Here is a 19,851-nt window from a genome sequence, read left to right as displayed (position 1 = left end):
AGTTTTAAACAAATTAGGCTACAGGGAGAAGTTAGCCCCTAAGGGGATGATAAAACTAAAGCAGACAAATGGAGCAGTATATGAGGGTCCTGAATAAATTTCTACCCAGTGATACATATAGCTGCTAATATGGCATCTATTAAATTCTATCCTTGTCATCCAAGTCTCCCTAAATCTTCTACTGAATATCACTCCTAGGAAATGATTATTTGTGAACTGAAATCAGTATTAGCTGTCAGAAAAATAAATGTGCATTCTTGCCATTCAGGAAGGAATCAAAATTAAAGGAATCAAAGATAATCAAAAGCAATGCTGAGTTAGCCAGATGACCTCTTGCTGAGCTCCCTGCCTTCCCAGTTGTTTTGATGATATGGCTAGAAATAGAGACTGCTCAGGAAATTTAATAGACCACATGAGGACACTGTCAATAACAGCATTTTGAGAGGAAAGGAAGGAGTGCAAGAACATGCAGGTCAAAAGTTTCTTCCCAAAGTTTCTCAAAGACCATTTCACAGATGTGGCTGATTGAAGGTCTAATTTCAACAGGCCAGAAAAATATATCTATTTTCAAGTATCACTTTTTCTGGGATTCTCTGAAATATAGTACAAACCAATTCCTCATTCATTCTTGGAAGATGTCACCCAGAAATGGTTTAGCAAGAACTTTTGGCTCCTCAAAAGGAAGTCTTCTTACGTTACTCAGCTTGCCATTAACTGGAGGTTCCCACACTGTACAGTGCCTACTGTAAATCAGTTTTGCCTTATCCAACATATTCAACATTTCATTATAATAAGATTCAAAATTCACTACACCTTCATTTTTGTGCCGGTATTAAAAGCAGTAAAAGCTCCCAGTAAGTTTGTTCAAAGCCATGTTTCAAGGCCAAGCTGTGCTTTATGTACAATTCTGTTTGCTCATCTGCTGTATCAGCACCTGCTGTAGTAGTTGTCCTTTTTTTTTTTCCAGTCTGCACATGCAATCTCACAGGTGTCCTCCCTGCCATGTGCCCAGGGAGGGATGCAGCCTGTCTGTGTGACCCGGCCACTGGCACTTGCCCCTGCCTGCCCAACGTGGTGGGCGCCACGTGCAACCAGTGTGCGCCTGGCTACTGGGACCTGGCTAGCAGAAAAGGATGTCAGCTCTGCGACTGTGAGCCGAAAAACACCCAAAGCAACCAGTGCAACCAGGCAAGGAAACTACTCTGCTCTCTGGGAACTGGGATGGTGGCATTTTGGCCTGGCATGCTTGGGACCTGCTCCTATAAGAATGTTTTTCTGTCTTGCACCCTGAAAACAATGAGTCTTTGAAATTTGCAGTTGTTACAACTGGGCTTGGAGTCAGTATATCAAATGTGCTGTTCTGATACTGTGACTTTGCTTGCAAGCAATTTCTCTTTGCTTGTGTGTTTCTTTGCAAAGTGGATTGTAGAAATTGAAGAGAAAATGATATATAGGAAAAAATGCCTCATTCACATACATACAGGGAAACAGAAAGTCCAGGCTTGGGCCCAAGAGACTTGTATGTGTTTTTTTAAGTGTTTCCTTTCATAAAGTAGAAGCTGCTGCCATTACATTAATCATGCATCATCAATCAGACTGCTACAGTATCTTTTCTCACCTTTAATTCCTGTGCACTTTCTAGAGCAAGAACGTAGAAAAAATAAAACAATGCTTCAGAATAGAGAGCTAAAATTGTGGTCCCATGAAGACAACTGCAATTTTGCTCTTGACTACATAGCACCAGGACCTTATGCCAAGTTCTTGCTGATATGCTTTCACATTTTCCCTTCATTATGCTTTCTGTTTGTTCTGGTTTATTTAGCGGATTTATTATTTTTCCCAGGAAATGTAGCTCTTAACGTGACAGAACTACACTACTACTGCTTTTCTGAGTTATACCAGTTATCAGAGCTGTAATTCCCTGCAGTTTAATTTTGCTGCTGAATTCCAAAATAAATTTTCTAGGGCAATGTGCATAGTATACCCTGGAGGTTTTCTGTTACAGCTAATATATCATGTAGTTAAAAGTTGAAATGTTAAGCTTTGTTCAAGCAAAAATAAGATATTAATCTGTTTTGCAAAAGGAAGAAAAAAAATCCTCTTTCAGATAATAGTCAAAGGATGAGTTCTCAAAGATCATCTGTAGGCTGGACCATACAAAACTTTTCATATCAGTAAAGAAAAGCCAGCTTTCCATGCCCATTTTGTTTTCACAGCCTTCAGGAGGAAGGTGGGAAAAGTGGCTTATCATGTATAAACCATGTTGTTTAAAGAACATATGGAAGCTGTGTCACTGCAGTCCCCATGCAGCTGTATGACAGAGCAAGAAAGAAACCCAGCAAATAATGTCTGTCCAGTCATTCCGTGTGGGCAGCTGTTTAATCCTGACCTGTCTTTACAGCTTACAGGCCAGTGTCCATGTAAGCTTGGCTATGGTGGAAGACGTTGTGATGAATGTGAGGAAAATTACTTTGGCAATCCCCAGATGCATTGCATTTGTAAGTATTACTAAGTGGGGACAACCAGACTAGAAACTGCTGCAAAAGAAATGCTTGGCCCTTACGTTCACAGAGAAGACAGGACTTATATCTAGAGAAATAAACTTTAACACATTTGAGTGTACAAGATGGATAAAATTGTTTATATTATTTATCAGTACTTTTCCCTCTACAGTTATGATGTGAATATGGATGCAAGAGCTAAAGAAGAGATGTTAGACATGTAGTCCCTTTCACTCTAACGTGAACACTGGTTTCACCCTCTGCTATTTAGAAATGGTCTACACTAGCTGAAGGCTGCAGAAGTGGAGTGTAGTGCAGCTCTCAACAGACAGCTCCCCACCCCAGGGAGTACCAGGGTGAAGTTTCAGAAGGGATTTATCTCACCTGACTTTAGCTGTCCCAAAGCCAGGGACCTAGTCTGAGCTCCTCTGATCAGTGGTGCTGATTTCCAGGTTGTGCAGGCTGATAAGTGTCTCCAAATAATATTTTATGTCCATTTTTGTTGTTCAGATTGGATGTTAGGAAAAGGTTCTTTACTGAGAGGTGGTCACAGAGACATAGTGCTAGAGGAGCAGAGCTGCACACAGTGGGGGAAAACTCCAACATGGTCCAAGGAGCAAGTAGCAGTAGAATCACATCAAGAAAAAGAAACCCCATGAGTGGTCTGCTCAGCGGGATAATGTTGATCCATTGGTCAACATTAATGTTGATCAACATAATGTTGATCCACTGATCTCTGCAGACCCAGCCTAGCAGGCTCAAACAGCAGCAGAGAGAACCAGTTTCTGTTTGCACCGTTGAAGTGCACGATTGTGTCTCCTGTATGTGTTACTCCTGCAGAGAAGGGACAACTGCATGTGACTTGCTGTCCCTTTCTTGCAGCATGTGCGTGTAACCTGGAGGGAACCAGCCAGCCCCAGTGCGACAAAGCCACCGGCGCGTGTAACTGCCGTGCTGGTGTCACGGGGTGGTTCTGCAACCAGTGCGGCCGTGGCTTCGAGAAAGACTTTCCCTCTTGCCGTCAGTGTCATCTGTGTTTTGATCAGTGGGACGCCGAAATTACTGCCCTCACCCAGACTGTTCAAGGACTAATGAGGTTTGCTGCAAGTCTAGAGGATAAAGGAGGACGAATGCCCAGCTGTGACATGCGCTTCAAAACCTTTGAAGATGCCATTTCTGAAACTGAAAGAATTTTGAAGCATCCTGTTCTTTCACTGGAGGCACTCACAGGCATCAAGGATTTTCATGGCTACGTTCAGTAAGAATTGACTGCCCTGTTAAAATCACTTGGCTAAGAAAGCAATCTTCCCCCAGGCTTCACCAGCCTTACCTTTGCTTACCCTTACCTTCAAATCCTGTTTCTGATCAGCACACAGATGTTGGAGTGCTAATTCACTGTTTCCAATAGATCTGTGAACAAAATAATCTTTATATATAATATTTTCCCCCCCACAGGCATGTACTTAAATGCGGGAATTTTCCAGTTCCTAGAAGATTCCTAAATAAGCCATTACAAGTAAATGTTTCTGCTCATTTAGAAATTTAACTCTTGTCATCTAAAATATTGTGTACCTCAGTTGCAGTTTAAGAACATTTCAGTCTGATTACTGACAACTGTCATTTCCCTTGTAGAGAAAAAGTTGCACAAATGGGTCCCCTTCCTAGAATGCTGTATGAATTTCCTGACCTTAATGAGAACATTGAAGATATTAGGGAAGAAGCTGACCTTGTCTATGAACTTCTACAACAGAAAGTGCATCTGCATCACAGTTTTCATTACTTGAACCTCAAAGGTAAGTCAGCCAGTAATTAACTGGAATAAGTAAACATATTCCATGAAATTTCACAATGTTTTGAACCATTGAACCACACATTTCAAAGATCCCTAGCTTTTAGTTCCATAGGTTGAGAAAAAATGGAAATGCTAAGAACATAATTATACTAATTTCCAAACTCTCTTTTGTTGTAAAATGCCATGATTTCTAGCATCATAAATTTCAGATGCATGCACCAGGGTCATGTCAGTCAAAAATCCCATGAGTCCTGATGTTTACATCAGGATTTAAAGGCCACCCAGTTTCACATTATAGACTCACAAATCATACAGTAGAAGAGCAAATGATTTTTTTTCCCTGCTTCTGACTCCTATTGCTCTTAGCAATACTTAAAAAATGTACGGCAATAGTTTGTTTAATTAAAGCAGAGAGTCATAGTGCAACTCTTCAGTGTTCCCATGGGAAAATGCATTACTTTATGTGGTAAGGAACTCGCTCTCCATCATCAAAAAATGTGAAATCAGAACTGAGTTGTTTGACATTTTTTAAATAATTACACCGCCTCTGCTTGAGCTAAGTATACTCCCATCAGCTGCTAATGGCAGTAATAACAGTGTCACAGGCTGAATTCTGGAGAAAGATGGGAATGTATCAGTCAGGGATCTTGAGCAGACACTAGATCATCCACAACAGCAGATTTTCAACAGTGTACACTCTACCAAATGACCAAAGAGATGGCTGCCAAGATACAAACCCCCAGAAGACATGGTAAGCACCACGGAAGACACCAGCTACAGGCATTGCACCCCCACTTTGAGTTCCTCTGTGTTTTGTTCAAGCAAGAAGAAGATTGGACTAAAAAAGATCGAATAAAATGAAGGAAAGGTCAACGGAATGTAAAGCCAAGGGAAAGGAAGAGGGGAAAAGAGGGATTCATTAAGATTTAGGGCTCCCTGCACTGTTGTGCTTGGCAGTGCCCCGAGAACTGTCTCCTCTGCTCGGATCCTGCACGAGAGGTCAGCACAGCTCTCCCATGCACTGAGTCCCAGTTTGATCGGGTCTTGTGCTGACTCTGAGAAAGGCAGGAAGGCAAAGAGACAATAAATCCCAGTGAGATCAGTGGATGCACAGCTGAAGCATCCGCGGTGCTCTCTGGTGATGTTCCAATTCTGCTTCATCTTTCGGCTTCCAGAGGCAGATAAACAGCCCTATAAAAAGCACATGGGGGTGTGGGGAGAGGAAGACCTTGAATATAAGTTGAATTGCTGGTCAGAACCACAAATATTCATTCGTCCTGCTACCAAACATCTAGCAGCACAGAAATTACTTTTCCCTCAGGACAACTGTCTTCCCTGATGTCTGGGAGAAAGCCTGGTTCCCTCTTCCTTTCTTCATTCCAGGACCAGCAGCAAATCCTAGCTATGGCTCTGCCTGCTTTGTCCTGACCAAAGCAAGTGGGGTAGAGCAGGATGGAGGATATGCCCTGTACCCCATCTGGGGCGCATTTGACACTTGTGCTCTGGACACACATGGGGAATGGGCTCCTACCTACCTCCTAACTACCTCTCCTTGCAGAGGATCAAGTGAAATGAGTTCAGGACTCTTCCTGAGCTCCTCATGGGCATGTACTCAGCTGTCTGACCTGGAAATGTCAAGATCTAATGATGAATTAAAATCCCTGGAAAAAACAAAACAAACATGTCCTTAAAAGAAGGCTTGCAGCTTATGAAATCTCATTAAATTACCTCCTCCAGCCTTGGCCCCTGGCTTTGCAGCCACTGTGGCGTGGTAGTGTGGTGAGTGTGGCTTCCTAGGCTGTAAATCAAGCTATGTTTAACATAAAGGAACTTGGAAACTCTACAGCTCCATCACAAACCAAGCATGAAAAATATATTTGGGCCATTTAATGAAGAGCTGAACCACTGTAAAATATTCCTGCAATGGAAATGTTGCATAGAAAACAGCCGCATGCTTAGATATGGAGTCACAGCAGCCCCTTGCCAGGTATTTTATATTAGTATCTAACTTGAAACTGTACGTTGTTTCCAAGAGTTACAAGATAAAACAAACAGCCCCAGTTCCACATGGTAATTAAACATTGGTCAGCTTCAGCCAAAGCAAGGCCAAGAGCTTTAGTGCCTGGTAGAAAGCAGTCAGGACTTGATGAGATTCTTCTTATTGACTTCAACCAGTAACTGAGCCATTATCAGCACAGAGGGTCGCTAGTCAATGACCTCTAATGCTTTTTCGCTGCTGACACATCAGTTCTGGCTCATTGCACATACTTCTGCCTGGGGATGTCCAGAAAACTTTGGGTTCCCTGGAGATCCGGGAAGCCTTGACAGCAGCAGCTTTGAATTGTGAGTTTCACAAAAGGCCTGAGTCCTTTCTTTAGGCTAAAAATAAAATAGAATAAAATAAAATAGAATAAAATAAAATAAAATAAAATAAAATAAAATAAAATAAAATAAAATAAAATAAAATAAAATGAATATTCTCCATGCCTTTTGAGTCTCTACTAGAGAAAAAGGTTACACTAAGTAAACAAGAAAATGTTTGTTACTTGGCCTACAGGCTTATCATGGAAATGCATTTTTTTTTAGCACATCAACCCTGCAAATGAATTTTTCCAGAGCCAAAGAAAACTCATAAATTCCCAATTGTAATCTACAGTTTGGGCTTAGTTAAGCTGACTGTTTAACTTTTGGGTACTATGCTGACCAAGGAGAGGACAAATGCTTTCCTGTGTCACAGTCCCAGACCTGGTGGTCATTTCATAGGTTTCACAACTAGCAGGAACAGTTTTCTGCCTAAACTTCGATTCTGGAGAATAGCACAAGATCCAGTGCATTTGTGTCTATTTTAGAAGGTTTTATGGGTATCAATTCCTGCTTGGTAGCTGGCTGAATAAAGGATTTAAAAATTGGACTGAGGAAATCACAGTTCCTGTCCCTCCCTGCTGACCCACATCAACCACCAGTGACACAGACTGAGTTACCCGTCATTCACCATTTGTCTGGAATTCAAGTAAATACTTGAATTAAATGCAACCAAAATACAGTTAGTACTAACCACTATTTCTATTGCTATAGAGGCCATCAGCAACATTAGGAAACACTTTGAAATGTCATTGCTGGCAGAAGAGAAAAGCAGTGGGACAACCCCAGTCATAAGATACTCTGAATACACCAGGAACAGCACGCTCGCTGTGATGGGCCAGCAGGCCTTGAAAGGAAGCAATGTGCTGGAGCAGCTCAAGATGATCAAGATCCCTGACATCCAAAACTTAAATGAAAAGGTAAGTACTGTAGGTTTTTAACAGGAGATAAATAAAAACTACTTTTTTTTTGTATTTTTTTTTTTGATGCTGCTATTAGTTTTTATTTTAAAAGGGTGATTACATGCATTTTAAACCTGGAAAAGGCCACTTCCCTGGCACAGCCATGCAGTCACGTCAGAAACAGCTGTACTTCTCAGCTGTGGTTGCTACCACCCTTCTGCAAGCTATTGTTCCCAGGGCAGGCCCACCGGCAGGGACTGTTTCCAATCTCAAGCACTTTGTAGTCTCAAGAGGACTTCCGTGTAAATTCAAAAAAATTGACACCAACCTCCTCCATCAGTGGCTTAACCTAAGCAGAGCAACTTTGCCCTGGAGTGGATGAGGGATGTTCATGTCCTTTGCAGCACCTGTGGGACAGGAAGGCCAGGAACCTTCTGCTGGACAGCAATGATTACCTGACAGCATCTTTAGCCAACACTGACATCTGGCAGAGCACATCCACATCGGACTTTAGCCTTGACTGACATCTGTGTCAAAATATGTAGAGGTCTAGGCATGGTACCATGCTGTGTGAGACGTGATCAGGGTCCTTCAGAACAAGCAGGATGGGTTTGGATGCCCCATGGACTGGATATGGCCAGGGGACGGTTTCAACACTTTTGCCACAGAGTGAAGCAGAGGCCTACATATAACACAAAGAGCCCCAAAAATGGTTCCTGCAAAGAGGGGGTTGGAGCTGGGGGCTGCTATCGCATTCTTCAGGTCAGGGAAGGGGGTCCTGTTACAGTCTGTGACCCTATCTTTGGAGATATTAAACCGTGACTTTTGGGGAAAATCCCATGCAATGTTCAATGTTCACATTATGCCCAACATCCTTCCCGCAGGAGGTTGTTTCAGATGCCCAGAGGAGTCCTGACACTAACATCTTCTTTATTTCAGATCTGCGGGGTGCCAGGGAACCTGCCCTGCACTGCAGCAGCCTGTGGTGGAGCATTGTGCCGGGACAGCCAGGGACTCACGGACTGTGGTGGCCCAAACTGCAGCGGAGCTCTTCCCCTCTCCTCCGATGCCTTCAGGAAGGCTGAGGAGACTGCTGTCCTGTTAACTAACTTGACTAGTCAGCTACAGGAACCTGAGAATCAGGTACACATATCAAACTTATATTTGTTCGATGCAATGGATGGAGATGGGAAAGATGGTGGTCCCCTCCTGGGAAACACCGTGCATGAACAGTGTCCTGTCCGTAAGTCCACAGTTGGGCTAAAACCCTCAAAACCCAGGGAGTTATGTGCTTCCTACAGCACTGCTGTCTTTGCAAAGTAAGCTTTTCCTCTGCTCTCCCTGGATGCTTTGTCACATTAGGGAGGAAAAACTGTTCCTGGGAATCAGAAAAGGCCAGTTTGCTTCTAGAACTTATAATCAGAGAGGGAGCTAAGGATGGGGGTTCTGCCACCTCCCTTCACAGGGATGGAGTTGGCTACATCACAGCTAGTCACCCACCCTCCTTTTATAATCAGTGGGAAGAGTCAGGCAACTCCAGCTTCATTTTCTCCATACCAGCTCTATGTCTGTCGTTGCCTGAAGGTACTTTTTTTTTTTTTTCCACTTTGCAAGAATGGCTGGCTTAGATTTGGATGGGTGAATTGTGGATAGCTAAATTGAGCAAAGATGTAGTAGTAAGCCCCAAATCTACAAAAACTCAGCTGCTCTTTGGGCAGAGAGCAGTGACCTAGTCATGGACTCCATCCCAATACAGTAGGCATATTGTGGTTCAGTGCCAGGAGTATTAGAAGCAGTCCCACCAAGCGACTATGTCTATCAATGCCTTCCTCTTCCTCACAGCTTCCAAGGTCTCATGGGTCATGGTGTCTTGTGCCTATGGAATTCGGTAGCATGAGGCTAGTGTTGTCTATATTTTTATTGGGAAGGATTCAAATGGAGCCCTTTGTCAGTAGACTGAGCATGGCCCACGTTTATTGCATTGATATTATTACTCCGCATATCATTAAGCTCAATTTATACAACTTCATTTTACTATTATGGTTGCCATAAAGGAATTATTGCAGATAATTTCAAGCTGAAGCTTTTCTGCCCCCCATAATGTTTAAAAGGGCATCGAGTATTTGGCTGCTCCACTTTACTACAGAGGAGCACTGAAAATAACTCAAAGCGTGGCCGATGCAACGTGCAAAGGAAGCAAAACAGACAAGTCCCCAGATGACAGTGAAGACAGTTTGTTCTCATTAACAATCAGAGACAACGCCAGTTACAGTGATAGGCAAAAGCCATTTTCCAACAGAAACATCATTCTGCTGTGGCTTTGTCCCCTCCCTGCAGGGTGTCTGGGCATCCATTTCCTCCCGTTAGAGTCCACATGACATTGCTGTGCAGCTACCAGGTGTAGAAATGAGCAGTCAGGGCACACATTGAGGCCCCAGTACATGCAGGGACAGCAGTGATGGGCATCCCGCGGACGTTTCAGAAGTAAAAACATCATTGTTTTTCTTGCTGCCTAGGGTAACAGGGAATCTCTTCCCTCCATCCCTGTGCATTTCCTTAAGAGCAAAGCACAGCCCCCAGCAAAGCAAAGTACTGTTGGGGTTTGGTAATTAAACTAAAGTTCTCAGTTAAATGATCAAATATATTAATTTAATGGCAAAATTTAACTTTTAAAGACAAGCATTAATTCTAGCTTTTTTACCTGTGTCATTTTAAGTGCATTTTTAGCAGCAATTCTGGTGTGAAAAGGCGAATGAAATTATGTGCCTTTTCTGTACTGAATCTGGTCAATGACACGGCGCAATACTGCAACAGAAAATAAGTCAGCACCTTCTTTTAGGAACAGAAGTGGCTGTGTTTTAGCAGTGGTTGCACAAAATAAAAAAATAGCTTGATTTAGGTTTTTTCTAAGGCCAAAGGCCATGACTTAACAACTTCGAGAGCTGCCCAAAGTGGTCTCCTACTACAGGTTTTTCAAAGGCACATCAAGCGACTCCATCTGAGGTTTGTATCAAAAGTATCTGTCAGAGCTCAACTTGCCAAGCAATGATATACAGCCTCCAGAAAATGGCACTGCTGTTTCTAATAGTATTTCCAGGTTGAAAGCATCAGAAAGATGGCGGAAGACACCAAGCTGAAAGGTTCACTGTTTAATGGGGAACTGGAGAGAGCTAAGAACCAGATTGAAGTTGACCAAGAAATCACAAAGGAGTTCATCAAAAAAGTGAAAGACTTCTTGTTAGGTAAATATGCAAGGAAAGTTCTTCTGACTCATATATATATATTTCAATGTAATGTTAACATAATAGATGGCTAGAAAGTGATCTAGCTGCATGCATATCAAATTTCTTGTCTACCTCCTGATCTGTGCATCTTTTTTTGATTCTGTTGTTTCTTTTTTCCCACATGATGGTATTTTGTATTAATTTTCCCATAGATTGCTATGTTCTGATTGTCATCTTTTATTAATTTGCTTAATTTGAAGCAGGCAAGTGATTCCCTCAGTTCCTGGTTCATCTGACAAAAGGTCCGCTAATATAATTTCATACAATATATAACATCCAGGCATCTTCAATGCACCCTCAAATTGTTATTCCACCCTCTTCTTCCCAGCCCATAAATAGAGGCTCTCTGTAGGGAGCGTGGGAATTAGGACACAAAGTGACAAACTGCTCCATCTTCTCCATAAAACTGTAACTTGAGGAATCAAAGGATTCTGGTAGGACTTCAGCCCTCACAAAAAAAATAACAAAATAACAATACATGCCCTAAAACTTTTTCCACCCTCACAATTGCAGAAATGTCTTTTACCAGACGCACATAAAAGGAGTTCAACTGTGTTAGTATAATCTCTTGAATGTAGCTGATCTCATAATTCTCTAAGGATTGCATGTTGGCAGTCCTTTGGCATTCATACCTCCGTATCCAAACAACAGCGAGGGAGTGAGGGCAGAGGACTTCCTTTGTTCAGGAACATTTAAGTTATTTTTCTGAATTTGAAGGAAAAACTCAGTTTAAGTCCTTAGTGGTGTCATATTTTTATTTGGTTGCAACTGAGAATTTCATCTTTGGCTCTTCTTTTATGTTTCTTAGAAGACATATGGTATTTACTAATAATTGTAAAGGATTTATTCATCAATTTTTGGTTTGTAAATTGAAGTTTATGCACCATAGCAGCTAAAATGCATACAATTACATCAAATCTGCTGTACTCTACAGCAACTGGCATAGTGGTTTTAGATTAATGTATTTTGACAGAAGATAGCTCTCAGAAATGCACTCTTGGTTGCACAGTAACTGCCTTTTGTTTAATTCTTGGTAAGTTACTTTGGAGCATTAGCACAAATGTAGCATGTTTCAACTGCCTTATCACCTAAGTTCTTGTCTACAAGGGGAAGTGAGCAGAAAACAGAAGTGATGATGGGACTTTGCAAGGCATTAGCTACTCTAACCCTGGATACCTGCACCTCTTAGCACAGTTCGTATTGGGATGAGAGCATTTGGAAGAGGGGTTGCTAAAGTATGTCTTTCCTACTGTAAATTCCCATCCTATCTCAGTCTGTCCCAAATTCCCCTCTGCAGCTTAGCTTTCCACATTAAGCAGCGGAGGAACCACTTTCTGAGCGCTGTGGCAACTCCAGGGAAGGGATTACTCCCACCAGCTGGCTTGGAAAGCTTCCTTCACACCCCGGTCTCCCCAGCGCCTCTTTGATCTGGGGACCGAGGGAGAAATGGGCTCTGACACATCTGGCTGTGCCTCATGCCGACTTAAAACCTTCCATGGGTTCAGTTCTGCATCAGAATTTTAATAACCCAGTTCAAAGTGGGTTCAAATCCTCAGCTCAGTCAGCTCTGACAACACCAACAGCAGTACCTGGAAGCATTAATATTAAATCACAAAATGGCGGAGATAATTCTCTTATCCCCTTGCTGTGCTTGTCAGCTTTATTTTGCCGCATAACTCAATATCTAGGCAACCCTAACGATCCTTTACATTTCGCTGGGAGGAAGCCTCCACTTCAGAACATCCCAAGCTCAGTTTCTGTTGCAGATGAGAGCGCGCCTCCAGAAGACATTGAGAAGGTGGCGAGTTATGTCCTGGAAATCAACCTGCCCCTGACTCCACGAGAGCTAACGAGCATGCTTGGCAAAATCCGAAGCATTATGGCCCACTGTCAGAAGTACAAACTGAATGCAAATAAGAGAAACAGGAAAATGGAAGCGGCTCAGACACTGCTGGGGGGGGGCACAAGATGCTGAGTGAGTAGGCTGTTCTCTTACATGCTGACTCCATCTGAGATGGCACTGCGTGCAAAAGGACTGCTCTGTACCCCAGGCACTGAGTGTCCTGGGAACTCTGGAGGGGAAGTCCAGATTTCAGCACATTTCAGATTGCCATTTTGCAGCAGCAAGTAGCCACGTTGGCCTGGGCTGCGGGATCTGACCTGCTGCAAGAGGTGGCAGCTCCCCAGGGCTCCCGGTCCTGCCTGCTGAATGCAAAGGACCGAGGCAGCTACATCCTTCCATGTGGGTCATTACACCTGGTTCACTGGGAGGCTGAAATATGGGTGAGGAAGAAGAGCCAGAACTGGGGAGGGAGAAAATATGTTCGCCTCATAAGTGACCTTTCCTTACCAGCATTGCTTGCAGTATCCATCCTCAGCTTCATCGTAGCAGTTAATGCACTCCCACACAAGGCGCCTTGCTGGTGTCGTGCTTTGCCAGCTAACAAATCACACTTTTAACAGCTGTTGGTGGACTTGAGGGAACATTTCTGCATGTGAGCATGGGTGCGTTTGCAATGTGTTCTTGCTTTGCCTTCTCTCCACACCACAATACTACACACGTTTTTATTTTTCCTTTTTTAAGGAAAGCAGCTAAAGCTCTTCCACCTGTGCGTGAAATTAATGAGAAACTAAAAAATGCTGTGAGCTCCCAAGGACGCTTCAAAAATACCTTCATAAAGTTGAATGAAGAGATACAAGGAATCAGAACGCAAATCTCACAGGTATCTTGCTGTAAATCTTTTAATTTATTTGCAACATACATTTTAGAAAAAGATAGTTCATCTCAAATCTTCCTCAACGTAAATGTAAAATAAATAAAACCAGAATGTGTCTCAGATACAATATCAATTCCACAATGTGTAAGGGTCTCTTCTTTTTTATCAGTTGCCATTCACCTCCTTCATTACCAAGCCCTGCAGGCTGGGTGGACATGGCATAAGAAACCACAGCCTCCTTCTGTTCTAGGCTGAGAACCAACTGAACAAGACAGGCGATGAACTCAATGACTTTTCAGCAAAACAGTCCGAGGTGGAAGATGGAATTGCCACGCTGCAGACGAAAATGCTGATGAACAGGAATCAAGCTACGAGTGCAAGAGCAGGGGCAGAAGCAGCATTCAAGCGAGCTCGGAAAATTGACAACGTAAGCCATTCTGTCACATATTAAAGGAAAAAAGGTTGTGTACATGTTTGATAGTATTTTTGATTCGGAAGTGTAATTGTGCTACCCTGCTCTCCTCAAAACTCTAAGCTGTCCTTATGCCACACAGTGTGCAATCCCCCAGGTTAAGTCTAATTTCCTTATTGCTTTAAGGTTTCTAGAGGTTCTCCAAACTTCTGTTTGCTTGAATGAAAAAAAACACACACATTTCTCTAGCTACTCTGTGACATTCTTCCTCACACTGTGTATAAGACTCGTAGTCACCATGGGCACCAGAAAACACAACAGAGCAAATCACAAAACCAAATATTAAAATATGTGAGTGATGGAAGCAGTCTGGCCATTCATCTTGTGCTGTTCTCCTTCAGGGAAAATCGCGGTGGGAGTTATGTGGAGGTTGTGGCTGGCTGCTGCTCGATAGCTCCAGTTTTTGAGAATGCGCTGAGGCAGCTGAAAATTTACTAAAATGCTGTGTGACAAGAACCAGGTACCCACAGCTCTGAAGGGAGAGCACAACTAAGTGGCCAGGTTATAAGAAAAACAGTAGAAATCTAAACTGCAGCCTCCAAGGCACCCTAAATCAGCAAGAAAAGGAGGTAGCCAGTAAATATTCCTACATCCAAAATTGTTTAAAAAAATGATGCTACAGATAATTCATTACATTTGATTCAAGCCTCATGGCAAAAATGCAATCTACAGACAAGCCCCATCAAAAGAAGTAGTAACAGCATAAGCTTTAAAAATCTTACACTGGATTTTCTTTACATCCTCACCCTCCATTGACACTTCAAATTGCTCCACTGGCAGTGTGTTTAATCAAATTATACCTGGTTTTGCAAAGCACTGTTCAATGTATACTTAGTATGGATTTATTTATGTTTTCATTTATTTAACTTAAGAGAATGTGAGATTTTAAGTTTGGTTCAAACAGGATATTCATAAACTGTCTAAAAATCGTCTTGGGTATGCCAGACTAATTATGAGGTGCTCCTAAACCAACAAATGGCTTTTTGTTACAGGAATTTGCTGCCATTAAAAGGAAGTACACCATTCTTCACGACAGGCTGAAAGCCAAAGGACCTCCAAAAGCAACTCTAGCGAAAGTGAAGCAGCTGAAAGAAGAAGCAGAAAAACTGGCTGAAGAGATTGAAAAAAAAATTAAAAGAGTAACAGGTGGTGTTCTCCCTTTCATAAAGAGCAGCAGAAATTGTGGAACTTTAACTGAAAGCCTTTCTCACAGATACCAGCAGACTAGATTCACCTGAAATTGGGTTTAAAACAATTTAGCTAGTGAAAATCCCTGCTTGAAGCTTCTCAGTTTCCAAGTAGCCGATTTGGTTTGGCTTATGTACATTTTCTGACATACACTGGTTGCTATAAGCAGAGGTCAAGAAGTGTGCACAGAGGGACTTGCAGTGATTTGACTCAGGCAGTGGAAAAATAGGAGAAGCACAAAATCTGTGCAACCTGTCCCAGGCTGTCAGAGAAGGGCTCCAAAAAACTTAGCTGCAGCTTTACCTGGGAGCTTTGATTTATGTCCTTGCTTTGGGCATTTGGGCTTTCGATCCTTCATTTGTATTCTGCCTTTTCTTATACTACCAGTGTGATGACTTGTGTTACAGAGAGCTGCATGGAACTGTTTTTCCATCAAAAAAGTGTGCAGACCAAATCACTCCATCTTGGGTGTCAGTTAAACACCCCTGGCCTCAATTCCTTGCTTTGATCACAGAAAGTCTGGGCAGATAGGTAACTTTGTCCGTCCAGGTTTGCCTGAGAAGGAAAACATTGAAAAAACATTGATTTTAGGTTAGGGGTTCATCTGTGGCTAACACTGAGGGGCCAGCATGTGTCAGGATCTGGCACCCTGCCCCTTCTGGTGGGTGAGGGTCTGGGACCTGCAGGAAGGCAAACTTCCAGTACAGCTCCTGTAGTTGCACGGGGGGGAGCTAATTCTGCTCGTAGTGAAGGTCTCAGCAACTCCACTGGGAATCCTTGAGCATAGGCTGCTGCTCAACATCCAAAACGACCATGTAACATGAGCAGAACTGAAGCAGAAATTGCACCCTGGGAGCAAATCCTTCAGGGCAGGAGCTGAATGAGTATTTTGAGCAGATACCTTGAGAAGAAGCTTTAAAAGCACTCCAGTCTCTCCAAACACCCAGGTGCTAGATGAATTGGAAACAGGCGGTGAATAATGTGTTGTTGACTCACTAACAGTATGTTCTCATCGGTGTAGCTTCACAGGGACCAGCAAAAAAACAGTAAAGGAGGACGACTTCAGCCCATTACATCCAATTTTTCTAGGCTTTACGCACATCGATGGACACACTGTTCCTCTCAGTGTTTCGATTTAAACAACTGCTTTAAGAGCTCCGTGTCCTGCCCCATCCTAGCTGATGGACAAAAGCACATGCTGAAAAAAAAGCTGTTTTAAGGCTGTCATGTTTCTCTTGCTGTCCAGAAGCCAGGCTTTTCCCTCCAGTTGCATATATAACATTCCCCATTTGAAATGGGCTTGTTGCCTCCAAAACTGCTGGGAAAAGGAGCACAGTTAATCCCTGGATTTTACTTACACAACTAATATGTGTATCACTGCATGTCACGTTGCTCTTACAGATTTGGAGAAGAAGCTTCAGGACCTGAATCAAACCAAGCAAGACAAGGCAGAGCAACTCAGACAACTAGAGGAACAAGTGATAGCCATCACAAATGAAATTACAGAGCAGGAAAGCAAGTATGCAACGTGCAAAAGCTAAGGCCTGAGCAGACCATGAGGTAAAATGCAACTGAGGTCTCTGTTGGCCACCTCCTGAGCATCCCAGCACGGGGTGGCCGTCCTCTGTATATAAATCTGAAGGTGTATGCAGTATTTTGGCACAGGGAATAATGTAACTTTCTCTTGTTTTTTAACCTGGTTGGGTATATATGGAAAGAGGAAATACCTTTTAATAAAACACCTGATGAAGTGATCGGGATGCTGTCCCGGAGGGATCTCAAAAACACACTGCTGCCCGCAGCCTGGGACTTCTCATTGCCTGGGGTGGGAATGCAAAAGGGGGATTTCTAAGAGACCACCAGGTAAGTGCCTCAAAGACAGCCTCCCAACACCCTCAGTCTCACTGCTGAACCCTACAACAGCCTGGGGCTGCGTGGGGACAGCGATGGGGCCATGTAGATCATAGGATCACAGAATCATTAAGGTTGGAAAAGCCCTCCAAGATCATCTGGTCCAACCATCCCCCTCCCACCAATGTCACCCACTAAACCCTGTCCCTGAGCACCACTTACGATGGGTTTCTGCAGCCATCCCTGCTGACAGCCAGCATCGCCCCCACAGTCCTGCCTCTCCCCGATCCCCATCGCCTTGCTGAGGCAGATCAGGGACCACCAGCAACCCCTGACCATAAGAGGGTCCCTATATGTTCCCCAAAACATGAGGGGGTCCCCATGTTTGCCAAAACCTCTCGGCAATGCTGGGCCACCTGAAGAGGTGGGTGACAGGGAGCAAAGTCCCCAGCGCCCACTGGATGGCAGTGCACAGATGCTCAATACTGAAATCAGCTCCAAACTCGGCTTTCCCTCCTGCAATACCTCTTTTTTGTACGTTCAGCGAGGGGTTGCCCGTGATTTTCATCAATGCAGCCCGTACACGGTGCTGCACAGGAGTCAGGGTTCACACAGCTGTGCCTCGTAGCCATACACAACACCACAGGATTTGTCCTAAATTTTAGTTTAGAGCTTGTGTTTGATATAACAAGGAGACTGGGGACAGGTAAATACTACAGCAGGGCTAGGGCTTTAAAAAGGCTGAAGGGAGCAAAGCCTCCATTTCGAAATCCTGCCCTTGGTATTCTGGAAGCTGAGCAGAGTAACGCTGGCTTTTCCTCTGTAAAAAGGAGTCACCTCGTCCCTGTCTGGACTGCTTGACACCGGCCCCAGAGAGCCCGGAGGCAGCCCTGTGCCAGCAGCACATCCAGAACAAGCCTTACCTGAGGGCAGCCTCGTGTCGATCCATGGGAGATAAAACCTCCGCAGTTAGGAGAGCCAAAGCAGCGCCTGCACGTGGTGGGGGGCTTGGCTGGGAGCTGCCGGCGTGGAGGAGATCTCAGGGATGTTCCTGGAGCGCCAAGCAGTGCGTGCTTGCCACGTGATTACCCGTGTAGCAGCTCCTGCTGTGAAAATCAAAAACTTTGCTGCCAAATCAAAACCTTGATATAATCTAGCGATGGCACTTCAGTGCAGGTGTGCGCAGAATTTACATTTTTTTTCTGAATTTTAGCACTTAAAAAAAACCACCTGTGAGGTGCAAGGTTTCTTCGCAAGTCACTAGGCTGTAATCAGATGAGCATACGACAGATTGACTTTGCCATAATTAAACTGCGCACCTCTAACAGCCAGAGGGCACAGCTCAGCTAGCTGCTCACGTGAAGGTCTCCAGGTAATGCCAGGGAAGGAGCTCGGATTTCCTGCAGGTTTAAATGTGGCTGCTACACTGCACCTGAGCAAGGCAAGCCGGAGCTCTCACGTTAAAATTTCAATTGTGTATAAAACAAAAGTGCTTCATTCACGGCTTTCAAAATCTGAATTCACAAGCAGAAAGCTGACAAATTTCATCTTAAAATGCCACTGCTGGCTGGGCTGCTCAGCGAGGTAGTTGCCACATGGCTGCCAGGATGAAATGTCCTTGAACACAAGGCAGTAAAACAGGCCTGGAGAGGAAATGTATCCATGGGAGGAACAGAAATTGCTGGGAGAAAAGCAGGAATGGGAAGAAGAAAGCCTGCACGTGCTCAGAGCACACCAACCAAGTGGGATGGGTGGCCACAGGCCCCCAGGTCCATTTGTGACAACTGCTGAGGTTTAAAACTGGGTAGCATTCTCCTCTGGAAGCGGCACAAAACCTTTTAAAGTATTTTTGAAAAGTCAGTCTCTGTGAAAATGCTTGATCTGGTTCAAAACCACCTGTTTGTAGTTCTTCCTCCCAGTTCTTTCTTGTGGATAGAAGTGGCTTCCGAAAAATGTTTATTGAAAAAAAAAATAATGAAATAGGTATCTTCTTATACACCATTTTGACTTCAATGATATCAAACACAATACAAACAACATTTAACCAATGCCACATACAATCACAGACATTTAATCAAATATGGTTTCGCCAGTTCTGTTTGCTGGGCGTTCAACCACTGCGGTGGTACAAGAGAACAGGCGATAAATTGGGTCCCACTGAGGTCAGAGACAACTCCGAACGTGGTTCTTGGAGGAAACTTCCAGCCACACAGAAACACAATACCAGCAATGCCAGCAGCCTGACCACAGCATGAAGTGCTCCAGGGCAAGCTTAGCCCATTTAGATTCAGGGGAGGACAGCAGTTCTACAAGACTAAGAAACAGAATAAGGAGGAGAATATTTCAATAAAAAATTGAAAAAATATGGGACAGAAAAGAACCCAGTGGAAGTGAAACATGCTGCTGTTGCACAGGCACAGGGAGGATGCTGAGGAGCACTGCTGACTTTCTGCTGTTTACTGGAGCAGCTCGCCAACCAAGCAGAGTAAAACATTTTTTCTGAGAAAGGCAATCCTATTTGTTGTATTGATACTTAAATGCAAAGCCGAGCTGTGATTTACATGACAGGATTGTGAAATTCTATGAGTTTTGCGAATTCAAAAGACCACGTTGCAAAAGAGGTTTAGAATAACAATACCTGCCCTGCCAGCTAGAATGGTTTAATTTCCTGGGTATCTTTAATGAAACACAGTCACCGCTTCTTCAGTCGAGGGCCCTGGGTTATGTTTCGGACGTGGTGTTTAACCTTTAGGGCAAGTTGCTCGGTATCTCTCTGTTTCTGC

General features: G+C 43.6%; 1 protein-coding gene across 1 annotated transcript in view; it reads left to right on the top strand.

Moving 5' to 3' along the window:
- LAMB4 (laminin subunit beta 4) overlaps window positions 1-19,378 on the top strand; it is a gene marked incomplete at its 5' end in the record, with an annotated part of 45,781 nt that extends 26,403 nt beyond the window's left edge. The window contains 13 exon segments of the mRNA XM_040543320.1: window positions 968-1,188; window positions 2,402-2,498; window positions 3,384-3,759; window positions 4,134-4,294; window positions 7,369-7,574; window positions 8,496-8,699; window positions 10,645-10,798; window positions 12,607-12,819; window positions 13,430-13,563; window positions 13,808-13,984; window positions 15,022-15,175; window positions 16,619-17,042; window positions 17,997-19,378. Of these exon segments, the coding sequence (XP_040399254.1) occupies window positions 968-1,188; window positions 2,402-2,498; window positions 3,384-3,759; window positions 4,134-4,294; window positions 7,369-7,574; window positions 8,496-8,699; window positions 10,645-10,798; window positions 12,607-12,819; window positions 13,430-13,563; window positions 13,808-13,984; window positions 15,022-15,175; window positions 16,619-16,758 (2,237 nt within the window).
- Between the last annotated feature and the right edge of the window lie 473 nt (window positions 19,379-19,851).

Source organism: Cygnus olor, chromosome 1, assembly GCF_009769625.2.
Source record: "Cygnus olor isolate bCygOlo1 chromosome 1, bCygOlo1.pri.v2, whole genome shotgun sequence".
Classification (NCBI taxonomy): Eukaryota; Metazoa; Chordata; class Aves; order Anseriformes; family Anatidae; genus Cygnus; species Cygnus olor.
The sequence above is the reverse complement of the archived record's forward strand: the minus strand, read 5'-3'. Positions and strand labels throughout refer to the sequence as shown.